The 13,823-nt window shown below is 40.4% G+C and overlaps 1 protein-coding gene across 1 annotated transcript; it reads left to right on the top strand.

The window, feature by feature from the left end:
- The first annotated feature begins 8,255 nt into the window (after positions 1 to 8,255).
- On the top strand, positions 8,256 to 11,625 carry LOC109151050. The gene is made up of 3 exons (XM_019298955.1): positions 8,256 to 8,447; positions 8,915 to 10,310; positions 11,111 to 11,625. Exons 1-3 carry the CDS (start codon positions 8,361 to 8,363, stop codon positions 11,416 to 11,418), a joined length of 1,791 nt encoding a protein of 596 aa, XP_019154500.1. The 5' UTR covers positions 8,256 to 8,360; the 3' UTR covers positions 11,419 to 11,625.
- Positions 11,626 to 13,823: the final 2,198 nt, after the last annotated feature.

Here is a 13,823-nt window from a genome sequence, read left to right on the forward strand (position 1 = left end):
ATCTAACTGATTAGCTAGTCTAATTCATGATATTATTATTAGTATCAAACATTTATCACTAGACCACTATAGTAGGGTGTTGAACTTGAGTCCTTCGTCCATGTGGACTGACCCTTTAGGCCTTGCACCTGCTAACCTTAATTGCTTATTAGTAGTACAGATACAACTTTATTTTCTTATATATGCATAGCAGACAACACCACATTTTCAAAAGATAGAGTGGTGGACTTAATTTGCCCTTCAAAGGCCACCCGCCAACTATTTCTTAGTCATTTGGTGGTGCTGGACTTGACCCTTTAGGTCTTCACACAACAATTATTTAGGACTAAATTAAGAAAAATAATCAAAGATTAAATTAGCTATTAACTCATAAAAGAATAGATTGTAAACAAAACTTTATTGAGACTAGTTAAAACTTCTTCAAATTAAAATTTCTTCACATGCATCAGTTCAAATTTCTAATTTAATGTTCAAATCAAGAGCAGTTGGCCCGTGTGAGTTAAAATTTGGCAAAAACTCTCTATTTGTTTTTTTACATCAGTAGGAGGGGGGTACCCAAACAAAACTATTGACGTTCATTCTCTCTGGTCCATTCTGCGGAACGCGTCTGGGAACTCCAACTCTATCTTGTTGAATGATATCCCGGATTTCTGAAGGAATCGTCGCATGGATAGTGAGCCCATTGTTCCGTTCCAAAGCTATCGAGGCCAGTTTATCTGCAACTCTATTCTGCTCCCTGTACACATGGGCATATCGAAACTCTCGCACACTCTCCGCCTCTTTAATGCATTGTTTAATAATGTTGCTGTCGCAGGGGATACCGTTAAGCGCACCTTTCAGGCTTTCGATAGCCCTCTTAGAGTCACATTCAATCCAAAGCTTGGTAGCTCCATGCCTTTTCGCTATCCTGATTCCCTGTAGAATCCCCCACGCCTCCGCATCTTCGATAGAGCATCGGCCAATGCTGTACGTGAAACTCGTGCACCATCTCCCCTGAGAATCCCATAGCATGCCGCCACACCCCGCTGCGTCATTCCTCTTGCAACATCCATCCACGTTCATCTTTAGCCAGTCGCTGTCGGGTCTCAGCCACCCAATCTGCCTCTCCGTCACCGGCACGTCTCTTGCCAGCGTGCTTGTGCGCGCTTTGAAAGCTGCATGAATCTCAGTGTCTTGCTTCTTCAGCCAGTCTAATTTTTGCTCCACCGGCATGGACGTGGAGTTGAATACTTCGTCATTTCTCCACCGCCACAACCACCAGAGTCTGATGCTGAATCTCTCTGGCCAGCCTTCATCGAATTCGGCCATCGTGTCCCCCTTCAGATTATCCGATAGCCAGTCGTTCCAGCATAAGGTCCGAAGTCGCGCCGCTGTTCGGCGGGGCAAGCTTGCTTCCCAAATGTCCTTCGTCGCAGGGCAACGTCGGAAGAGGTGATCCAGATTCTCCACTTGACCTGCACAGCGAAAACAAAATGCATTAGACGTAATCTTGCGGCGCATTCTCTCCTGATTCGGCGGATTTCAGGCCGGCTTTTATCAACGCATGTGGATCGTGACGGGGGATAGCATCTTCAACCTTGTCAAAGAGGCATTAGAAACAGGCAGGCTTCCGGACAACATTAACGACACTCTCATTGCACTCATCCCCAAAGTTAAAGCCCCGGAGAGTATCAAGCAATTCAGACCTATCAGTTTGTGTAACGTCAGTTACAAAATCATTACAAAAACTATTACTAACAGACTTAAACGTATTTTGCCAAAAATTGTAGGTCCGTTCCAAAGCTCCTTCGTCCCAGGCAGGCAGATCTCAGACAACGTGCTCATCTTCCAGGAAGTGATGCACACTATGTGAGAGAAGCGAGGATGTACCAGGTACATGGCGATCAAGCTGGACCTCGAGAAAGCATATGACCGGCTCTCTTGGGACTTCATCCAGGACACTCTCGAATGAGCAGGTTTCAATGCCCAGTGGAGACGAATCATGATGAATTGCATCCGATCATCGAAGTTGTCTATTATCTGGAATGGGGAGAGGTTTGAACCTCTCTCCCCCGAACGTGGAATCCGACAAGGCGACGCGATGTCCCCCGCAATCTTCGTCCTTTGCATGGAAAGGCTTAGTCAGCTGATCGTGGCTGAGACGGCGATGAATAGATGGAAGGGGATCAGACTTGTTTCCTCGGGACCTTTACTAACACACTTATGTTTTGCAGATGACATGATTTTGTTCTCGGAGGCTTCATTTGAACAAGTAATGGTGATTCAAGAATGCCTGGGCCGTTTCTGCATGGGCTCTGGACAGAGAATTAGTCTAAACAAATCATAGGTGCATTTTTCAAAGAACACGGACTCAGCTCTAGCGGATGGGATTGCTAATAGGCTTAATATCACAAGGACTAATGACCTTGGGAAGTACCTGGGGGTCCCAACACTACATGGACGTGTAACCTGCAACACGTACTCCGATCTTCTTGATAGGGTGTTGGCTCCTCTAGAGGGTTGGAAGGCCAAGACCCTCACTCTGGCTGGCCGGGTCATCCTTACTAAGTCGGTGCTGAGTGCCATACCAGTGTACACCATGCAGACGGCAGCCCTTCCCAAGGGAGTCTGCTTGGAAATCGAAAAGCGCACACGTAGATTCATCTGGGGTGGCACGGCTGAACAGTCTAAGATGAGCCTTACTAATTGGAACATGGTCACTACCGCAAAACAGAAGGGCGGACTTGGTATCCGAAGACTGCACGAACTGAACTCTGCACACATGGTGAAACTTGGATGGCGTATGAAGAAAGAAGCCAACTCTCTTTGGGCTCAAACCATAGCAACAAAGTACAGGCAAGGGGATGGTCACCAAATTTGGGCAACGGGGAGGCGCAAGGCATCGAATGCTTGGCGTGGGATTTGCGCGGCGAAGGACATCCTCGAGAAGGGGATTACTCACATCGTTCATAATGGCAAGACCACCAAATTTTGGACGGACAAGTGGATTACTCCAAGGCCACTGTATGAGATGAGGAACGCGAGTCTAAGCGTATCAGAACTTTACGCCACTGTATCCGATTATTGGGACGGAGCACGGGGCTGGAAATGGGAGGTTCTGGAGAATGTCCTCCCAACAGAGACTAGAGAGAAGCTGGCCAGTTTTATCCTAGCCGAAGATAGTTTGTCAGATGATGTAGGTTGGGGGCTGGAGTCAGACAGACGATTCTCCATCAAATCGACTTATGAGATGATTGTCAATGAAGAAGTGCCGAATGTTGACAAAGATTGGGGTATAATCTGGAAGCTTCACGTACCGGTAAAAACTCTCTATAGAAGGGCGGTAAACACCATTTTGATGAAAAATTTGGCAAAAACTTATATTTAATGAAGGCGCCAAATCATAACTAAAATAGCGTTGATGCACAATGCAACTCCATATAGCGGTGCATTGTTGATCAACATCATTTCGGTGTTGTAATGTTTGTTTCCTAGTTTGCCTCTCCTTTTTTATTAATTCTTTTTGTATTCTTATTTTTTTTATGTATTTACCTATTTTGTTAAATACTTAAACATAAAATTTGTATTATTAAGAATAAATCATACCATTTGAAAGATCTCATCCAAATGATTAAAACAAGACTAATATTAAATATATATTAATTAAAATCTAATTACATAAAAGACTAACTTCAACAAAATTAAATTGAGTATGATGAGAACTGTAATGAATTGTATTAAAAGTAATGAATGACAAGAATATAAGACCTAGGCATATATACAGGATTGGGAGACTTAGGAAGCCTAGGATGGGGAATCATAAGTAGACTCAAATACATAGATAGAGTCCTGCACAGAAATTTTAGTAGCAAAGGGAAAAACAGCTTCATCAAATCTGACATGCCTGCACACGAACACTTTATTAGTCTGTAAGTCCATATATCTATACCCCCTAAAAGACTCAGGATAATCAAGAAAGACACATGGAGAGGACCTATAGGACATTTTGTGACGATTATAGGGACGAAGAAGAGGATGATGAGAACAGAAGTTTTGAATTTCAAAATCTAATCTTACCAAAATACATCAGATAGAGATCTATAGAGAGACTTCCACTATAGTCTCATAAACTCTAGGTAAGACTAAACCAAAGGAAAGAGAACCACTATTACAAAGCATATAATAAAACATTATTAAACATAAATATTAATAACACTAACAAGGATAACACAGACAACCAAAGACACGAAGAAAAGAATATGAAGGAGGAGATTTATGCAATAGAGAATGAGGATTGGAGTTATTTAAAATAGCAGATGACATTCTGTTAATTAAATAAACCGCAGTTTCAAATGCAAAATCCCAAAACCTAGATGGAACAGACGCACGAGCCATGAGAGTGTGACCGGTTTCGACAATATGTTTATGTTTTCGCTCTACACGGCCATTTTGTTCGTGAGTATAGGCACAAGACTGTCTATGATAGATCCCTAATTTTGTGAGAGAGGAATGCAACTTTTTGTACTCGGCACCTAAATCAGATTGGATAGATTTGATTTTACGATTAAAGAGTCTTTCAACAAGAACACGAAAATTCTCAAAGATATCATATAGATCAAATTTCTGTTTCATGGGAAAATACCAAGTAAACCGAGAGAAATCATCACCAAAGAGAACAAAGTATCTATAACCATCAGAAGATAAGAGAGGAGCTGGACCCCAAATATCAGTATAGACTAAATCAAGAATGTTGGAACTAGAAGTATCAATACGTGGTAATGGAAAAATGAGCAGATTTACCCATTTGACACGCATTACATATACTAGAACTACAACGAATAACACTATTAGACCCACTAACCGAACAAAAGGGAAGAACACGACTAAGGACACGATGGTGTGGATGGCCCAAACGATCACGCTAGACAGAAGGAGACACACGAGCTGAAAGAAACGCGGAAGGTGACGAACTAGGAACTGGTAGTGTGTATAACCCACTAGAACTATTGCCCTGAAGAAGAATCTCCTTGGTGTTGATGTCCTTCATGACAAAAAAGGATGGGTGAAACTCAAAGAATATTTTATTATCAGCTGCAAATTTTTGAACCGATAATAAAGAGGTAGATAAAGTGGGAACATGAAGTATATTAGACAAATGAAACGACTAAGAGGGGGTATGAAAAGATACATGACCAATATGACTAATAGGCAAACATGTACCATCACCGACACGGAGTGTGTCATTACCATTATATTCATCCGAGATAGAGAGTGCCGCTATATCCGGAGTCGCATGATTCGTTGCACCCGTGTCTGGGAACCAAGTATGAGAATCCGGTGAAGAATCTGAAGGAGCTCCCTGATAAACCATATTAACCTGTTGATCCTTTTCATACCGTTTGTAACACGTATGTGCTGTGTGACCGAAGTTTCCACAAAGTTGACACTTCGGTTGGCGATTGTCGTTCTTACCACCACGACCATGACCACCGCCATTCCCGCGACGGCCGCCACTATTGCCACGAGACTGCCCGGATTTCTGGACAGAAAAAGCTGTCGGCGACGGTCCTCCACTGCGGACGACAAACTCCTCGGCACTGAGGAGGTCCGAGAGTTCATGAAGGGTCACCGGTGTTCCTCGGACATTGAGAGAAGATACAAGACCCCGAAATTCAGGCTGCAAACCCCGAAATACGTAAAGGTTTTGTTCTTCAAGCGGAAGGTGCCGGCCGGCGAGAGTTATATCCTCAATGAGAACCTGTGCCCGGACGATATAATCAGTGACGGAAACATCACCTTGTTTCAACGTCTAAAGTTGCCCGAGAAGGTTCAACGAGCGAGAACGAGACGAAGAGGCAAGTGCGGAGGTAACGGCAGTCCACACTGCACGGCTGGTGTGAATAGCCAAGGACATAACTTCATCAGACAACGATGACATGAGCATAGAGAGAAGTGCCTAATCCTGACGAACCCATGGATGATAAGCAGGATTCGGCAGAGGCAGCACTCCCTCTTCGTTGGACGAGATCGTGGCCGACGGGCAAGGATTGGTTCCGCCGATGAAACCCATTAGATCATGTCCGTTGAGAAAAGGAACAACTTGAGCCCTCCAAAATAAAAAGTTCCGATGAGTCAATTTGACGCTGATGAAGTGATGAGCCGTGGAGATGGTGGTTACGGTTGAAGTAACCGATGAGGGAAGGGCATCAGAAACAGTCCCTTCAGAGGAATTGACAGATCCGTTGACCATTGGATAGAAACCCTAGCTAGCTGATACCAGATGAAAACTGTAATGAACTGTATTAAGTACAGTAATGAATGACAAGAGTATAAGACTTAGGTATATATACAAGAAGAGACTTAGGGTCCGTTTGGAAAGCAGGAAAATGGCTTCTGGAAAATGTTTTCTAGAAAATGACTCATTTTTCGGAAAATATTTTCTAGAAAATGACTCATTTTCCGGAAAATATTTTCCTTTCCCGTGTTTGGCTGCACAACAGAAAACTGTCTTTGTGTGTTTGGTTCATTTTCCAGAAAATGAGTAGGAAAATGAACAAAATTGTATACTTCACCATTTTAATTATTATAATGCCAATGCGAAGAGAAATTAGTTTGTCCTATAATCTTCAAATCTATTTAAAAACCCAAACAATAAATTTTTTAAAAAATAAAATTGGTTTGGTTTCCAGCAAGAAATCAATCGCCGGAAATCATCAAGGAAACCAGATTGGTTTCCAAGGAAACCAATTTGGGTTTCCTTGAAACCAATCTGGTTTCTTTCTTGGAAAACCAGAGATTCTGGTTTTCCAAGTCGGAAAATCAGAGATTCTGGTTTTCCAAGTCGGAAAACCAAACTGGTTTCCGACTTGGAAAACCAGATTTGTGGGTTTCCAAGTCGGAAACTGTTTTCGGTGGTCGAGAAGGAAGTGGAGCGACGAGGTTTCCAGTGGTCGAGCAGAAAGCAGCGCGGCGAAGGTTTCCGGTGGTCGAGAAGGAAGCGGCGCGACAAAAAATCTCCATGGTTGTGCGAAGAAGAAGGAGGAAACGACGCCCTGTGGTTGTGTGAAGAAGAAGAAAGAACGCGGAAAATGACTTTCCCTTTTTTTGAGTCATTTTCCGAAAAAGTGTGTGAATTTTCCATTGACTAAACTTCATTTTCCTTTGACTTTAGTATTTTCCTCCCTACCAAACACTGAAAACCCGGAAAATGATTTCCAGAAATCATTTTTCGAGTTTCCAAACACACCCTTAATGAGACTAGGATTGAGAGACTTAGAGAGACTAGGATTGAGAATCATAAGTAGACTCAAATACATAGATAGAGTCCTAATAAGTATATCCAAAATTAATCTTTTTTTTTGAATGTTACTGGCCCTATTACATTGTAGTATCTGTTCATATACTTTCTCAACCTACTGAAACACAAAGAACCAATAACGCCTCCACTGAGGCTCGAACTCATAACCTTCCAAATGGAAGTCCAACCCGGGTACCATTAGACCACATAGTCTTGGTATCCAAAATTAATCTAAGCATACCTAATTAGAATTTAATACTCTCCAAGGCCACCCAAATTAGAAGAATAGAAGTTCAACAAAACTCTCTTGACACTAGTTAAAACGTAACTTCCTCAAATTAAGATTTCTTCATATGCATGCATTAGTTCAAATTTTTTAATTTAATGTTCAAATCAAGAGTGGTTGGTCTGTATGATGAGTTAAAATCGTAAAAATAAATTAATATCTCACTTAATTATTGGTTATTTTATTATAATGTATTTGTTTAAAGAGTGAGATTTATGACAGAAATATTATATTGATTATTTCTGGTAAATTTAAACATGTTTAACCAACTTGTTTTGTCTGACACATGTTCCACTAATATTCCAATTGCTATATATGTCAGCTATTGTAAATTAAAATCTCCTCAGTTGTTTACTGTTCTGACCATATTGTTACTGTAAATTAGTACACCTTTACAGATCTACCTAGCTGTACGTGTAGCAAAACCCATACAAGCCTGCACAGGCTTAACTTACTACAGTATTTGGGAGAAAATATCAATGTCCGGTTCGATTTTGACAAAGCAATATTGAGATTAATTATGTTCAAAGTAGGAAAATCCTTTGTACCACCAGCATTGAGTCACCTTCCTCTCAAATGTTCTGTCGGGCCAGGCCAACGGATTTTGAGTTCCACTATTCTTTCATTGGTTGTGGGCACTTCTACTACCCTACAAAACATTATCTCATTTCCCCACCAAGCCTGCTAGTGGACAACTAACGTTGTTGATTGCAAAAAAGCAGCTCTCTATAAATCCCGTGCTCCCACCCAAAAATTGTTACTTTTCAAACAGTGGCCGCCGCAACGCTGCCGGCTCTCATGGCATTTTCCACTCGTCTTTTCATCTTCGGCTCTCACTCGGGACAGGTTTTCACAGAGCTGCGTCATGTTAGGAATGGTTTACAGGTTTGTTGTTTAATTTGCTGTCTCAGTCTGGACAAATTAATTACAAGTTGAATACTTTGGTTAACTTCTCTTTATTTATTTATATATGTATTGTGTAATTGAGGTTGCATTGGTTGCTTAAGTGCAACTTCAAACTGCGCCCATAATGCCTTGGGCATTCCGACACGAATGAATCACCTTGACGTTGTTAGCACTAATCTCTTAGCTTAGCTTCAAGCATTGTAACACCATAGCTTCAAGGCATGTCTTTATCTAAAACCATAGTTAATCAAAACCCGGCCCTTTCTGTTGGGTGGCAGAGACCTAAAAGGCAAGTCTAGCACCAGTCTTTCTAATTTTTAGCGTGTTTAATCCTAACAAATGGCATGACTATAATTTTTGTCACAATAATAAACGTTTGTAACATATGTAATTTGTGTAACTGTATTTGTTCTAGCTTTGCTTACAAGTTTTGTATTAATCTGCAGACTCTATTTCTTGGTTGCCTCATTTTATTGTGTGCACTGGCAACAAACATTAGATGCTCAGATCATAGTTTTGAAGATTATTCAACCTTAAAAATCTCGAAGATGTCATCTACGCGGCCAATCGAAAACGCCTTCCGGCTTCCATCTCCGCTGCCCCAATGGCCTCCGGGAAGTGGTTTCGGCGGCGGAAAGATTGACCTGGGGGGATTGTTGGTGTCACAAGTTTCAACCTTTACTAAAATCTGGGCGGCCCAAGAAGGCGGACCTGACGGAATGGGCGCCACCTTTTTCGAGCCGGCCGCCGTACCGGACGGATTCCACATGCTCGGATGTTACGGCCAACCCAATAACGTGCCACTTTTTGGGTGGGTTCTGGTGGCGAAAGACGTCACAAACGGCGGCGGGGGAGCGGCTCTAAGGATGCCGGTAGACTACACCCTTGTTTGGAGTAGCGAAAACGCCAAGATTAAGCAGGACGGCGCCGTTTATATCTGGTCGCCGGTGCCCTCCGACGGCTATAAAGCTGTCGGTCTCGTCGTTACCGCGTCTCCCAACAAGCCCCCCCTCGACAAAATCCGATGCGTTCGCGTCGATTTCACCGACGACTCCGAAAACGACGATTGGATCTGGGGAGCTAATGGGCTCAACGTTTACTCTTCCCGGCCGAAAAACAGAGGAACTCGAGATTCCGGTGTAAGCACCGGCACATTTCTCGCCGGAGATTCAGTATCTTCTTGTCTGAAGAATCTTTACGCTTCCAATCCATCTGCAATGCCCAATCTAACCCAAATCAAAGCTCTGCTCCAAACCTACTCTCCATGGATTTACTTTCACCCCGACGAAGAATTCCTCCCTTCTTCCGTCACCTGGTTTTTCAAAAACGGAGCGTTACTCTACACCAAAGGCCAAGAATCTTCGCCGGCGCCTATCGAACAAACCGGCGCGAATCTCCCGCAAGGTGGCAACACCGACGGGGCATACTGGCTGGACCTCCCGACCAGCGACGCCGACAAAGACAGAGTCAAGAAAGGCAACCTTCAAGACTGCACATGTTACGTTCACGTCAAGCCGATGTTGGGTGCGACGTTTACCGACATTGCGCTGTGGATGTTTTACCCATTTAACGGTCCGGCCAGGGCGAAAGTTGAATTCCTGACGATAAAACTGGGGAAGATCGGAGAACACGTCGGAGATTGGGAGCATGTGACGTTAAGGATCAGCAACTTCAACGGAGAATTGAAAAGGGTATATTTCTCAGAGCATAGTAGAGGAATGTGGGTGAGCGCCTCTCAGGTTGAGTTCCAAAATGGCAACAAGCCGGTTGTTTATTCATCTTTGCACGGCCACGCAGCTTATCCTGCACCTGGACTGGTATTGCAAGGAAGCAAACTCATAGGTACTCAATTCAACTAATTACCTAGTCTAATTCAGGACACTATTTTTAAAATTGCACATGTTATTATTCCCCTAGTCACCTGGTGTGGACTGGCCACTGCTGAAAATTATGGAATTTTCAACCACCAAAGTGATCTTAAATCAAGTCGAAAGTCTTGTTCCGATCACTTTTGGTATTCGGAAAAATCTTTGTTGCTATTTCCCACCATTTTTTGCTTTCAATTTGAAGATCACTTTCAGGTGGTCGGAAATCTCATAATTTCTAGCCGTGAGCCCTTTAGGTCTTGCACCTATCAACCTTAATTGCTAAGCGCATCCTCAACCGTGAGATTTTTTTTGATCGATTTTTGAGATGTCAAATAGGTAAGAGGAGAGATGAAAATGTGAGGAAAAAAAAAAGCTTGAAACAAAAAAAAAAATAATAATGAATGTTGTATTTATGTGCCCAGCCTGGCGTGTGACGTGCAGGTGCCCGATTGGGCGCCTTATATGCGCCTCACGCGAGTTGGCGGATGCCCCTCTCTCTTTTGGTGGGACCCACAATTCTGAAAAAACATCAGAGAACCCACTCCTTTTCTTTTTTTCCCCTCTCTTTCATGTGGCAAAAAAATTTGAAAAATTCACCTATGCAACTTGTTCGTGCACTTGGGTCTCTTTTTCAAATACTATTTATTGAACCAGTGAGCTAAGCTCGTGCGAGCAACTTCCGACCAAATATCTTTTAGTCATATGATGATGCTGGACTTGACCCTTTAGGTCTTTGCCCGACAATTATAAACTCATTTCTTTTTGGTTCAACAGGTATAAGGAACGACACGGAGAAAGGGAACATGGTGATGGATACGGGGGCGAGTTTTTCCATAGTGTCAGCGGAGTATTTAGGGTCTGTAATTGCAGAGCCGCCATGGCTGAACTACGCTAGAGAATGGGGTCCAAAGGTGAGCTACGATGTTGCGAAGGAGCTGAAGAAGGTGGAGAGGTTCATGCCAAGGAAGCTGAAAGCTGAACTGGAGAAAATTGTTAGAAGCCTTCCTAATGAGGTTTTGGGCGAGGAAGGACCGACTGGTCCTAAATGGAAAGACAGCTGGAGTGGAGATGAAAGGAGTTAGACCCATTACCACAATTTATAATATATAATAAAATAAATCCTATTCACTAATTATCCTCAATTAGTTCGTCCCACTTTGCTTAAAATAAAAATATACTTATATTGTCACTTACTAATCCATTATTCCACTTAAAAATTTTCTAATGTTTTATTCAATTGGGTCATGATTTGGGGATCCACTGATTAATATATTTATTATTTTCATAAACTTATTTTACTACAGTAAGTATTTGTATTGATTTTTTAGTGATTAAATTATTAGGCATATTACGCATACCATATTGGTTTGATATTCTCTTACGTATGGTTGATTTTACGGTCACGGGGTAGGGTAGCTGAACGGCTGACCAATACAACCGTAAAAAGAAAAGTTAGAAGAGAAAGTTAACTAGTAATTGTAATATAATGGAATGCATAATCCCTTTTAATGTGCTCAGAGAGTATTTATACAAGATTTATGTGCTTTGGAAAGGAAAGAAAGAAAAAAACAAATTATGACTTAGGAAAGCTTTCAAACTGTCATGCTTCTTTCGTAATACCGAAAAGGAACTCCCGCGCATAATCGGGAAGAAACCTCTGAAAAATCTCATTTAATCGCCTCTGAGTGTGGCACCCGGTCGAGCATTCCAGACGACTGCCTTCACTGGTCGTCCAGCTGAGCCTACCAAATAGGTCATACGTCTCAGCATGGGGCCAGGCTACTGAATTCCTCCCATCCTCTGAAAACATAGTCAAACTATGAGTTCCGACCGCTAAGGTATACTCCTGACTGGGTACCCTATTCGGGATATCCATCACGTACAAATATCTTAATGACTTAATGTGCATATGAGAATTAAATATTCTAAAATTTGATTAACTCTCGAGTTTTGTTTGAAATCATAATTGACTTTTGCAATTTATGTTAATTGGATTTCTACACAAATTAAAATGTTAGTTACATATGGGGTTTACTCTACATTATTATACTTCTTTATATGTTTATTAGTTAGTTTAGTTCCGAATACTACTACTCCCTCCATCCCATTTTATGTGTTTAGTTCCGTTAATGATGCTTGACTGAAGTTATTTTTAATTCAATTTTTTCATAATATTAAGTTTAGTATTAATATACAAAATTTATATATTTAGAAACTACACTAAAAGTACTATTAAACACAAAAAAAAAAAAAAAATCAAATTTAAAAATAAGTAAAAAATAATAAGGAAAAAAAAAACAAAGAAGTTATTGGTTTGATCAATGAATAGTAAGTAAGAGTGTAAGACAGATAAAACGGGACAGAGAGATTACAAATTAATGGGAAAAAATTAATTAGACAATGTCTGAAGAGGTTTATATACACACAAAGACACAAGTTATATACGATTTTGTTTGTGGTAAAAATCAAATTGGAAATCAAACTTAAAACTTTGCGGTTGTCAAGTCAACAATTTTAACCAACTTGATTAAAATTGTCCACTTAGATTCATAAAGTCATTCATAAACTCTTGACATTACATGTTCCCGTCATACACATGTACAAAAACACATTGATGGTGTTTGGTAAATAGTTGTTAGCTGATTAGGTTAATGGATTTGACTAGTTGATATCATTAGCTGATTGTAGAAAAGTGTTTGGTAAATTAGTTATTATCTAATAGCTGATTACATGCAAAATGATTTTCTTAAAAACTTGATCTAAAAAACTACTTTGAGTAGATTTTTGAATTTTAACATTTTGGAACAATAAGTTAGTACAAAAAATTATTATTATTTTTTTTAATGCTACTAATTCTATTACCAACTAAACCGGATTACCGTCTATGCTACCAACTGATAATCAAATATTCATATTGATTGTTTAACCAAGTCAAACAGTTAATAGTGATCAAATAAGTCAAAATTAAATGATAAACTAATTAACTATGTTATCAAACATGGCATTGTCATTTATAACAAACATGTATGATCAAGTGCATACTATTGATCCTTAAAAGAAATGCATACTATTGGGAGACTATCGATATTTACAATTTAATTTTGGTGACATTTAATTTAATATTAATAATTAAAATTTATATATTTGAAATTGAGTTAATACCGAAAATGGTCATCGATTATGCTGATTATTTATTTAGTTTGTCTTAGATAACTTTTGTGACCTAATTTAGCCCCAAATTTGTGCATTTTTGCTTAATATAGTCCTCTCTTTGCATTCCCATGTTATTGCTATTAAATTGAAAGACATTTTGATAATTGTAAGACTTTATTTCTTAATCATCATTTTCAACATCATCTTTCCACAAAACTTAATATTGTTCATATCAAAATATTATACTATTTTATAATAGGGGAAATTAATATTTTGGTCCTTCAATTGTTTTTCAACTGTCAATCTAGTCCATAGTTTTCAATTTCAACCAATT

The sequence above is a fragment of the Ipomoea nil genome, unplaced genomic scaffold, assembly GCF_001879475.1.
Source record: "Ipomoea nil cultivar Tokyo-kokei standard unplaced genomic scaffold, Asagao_1.1 scaffold2283, whole genome shotgun sequence".
Classification (NCBI taxonomy): Eukaryota; Viridiplantae; Streptophyta; class Magnoliopsida; order Solanales; family Convolvulaceae; genus Ipomoea; species Ipomoea nil.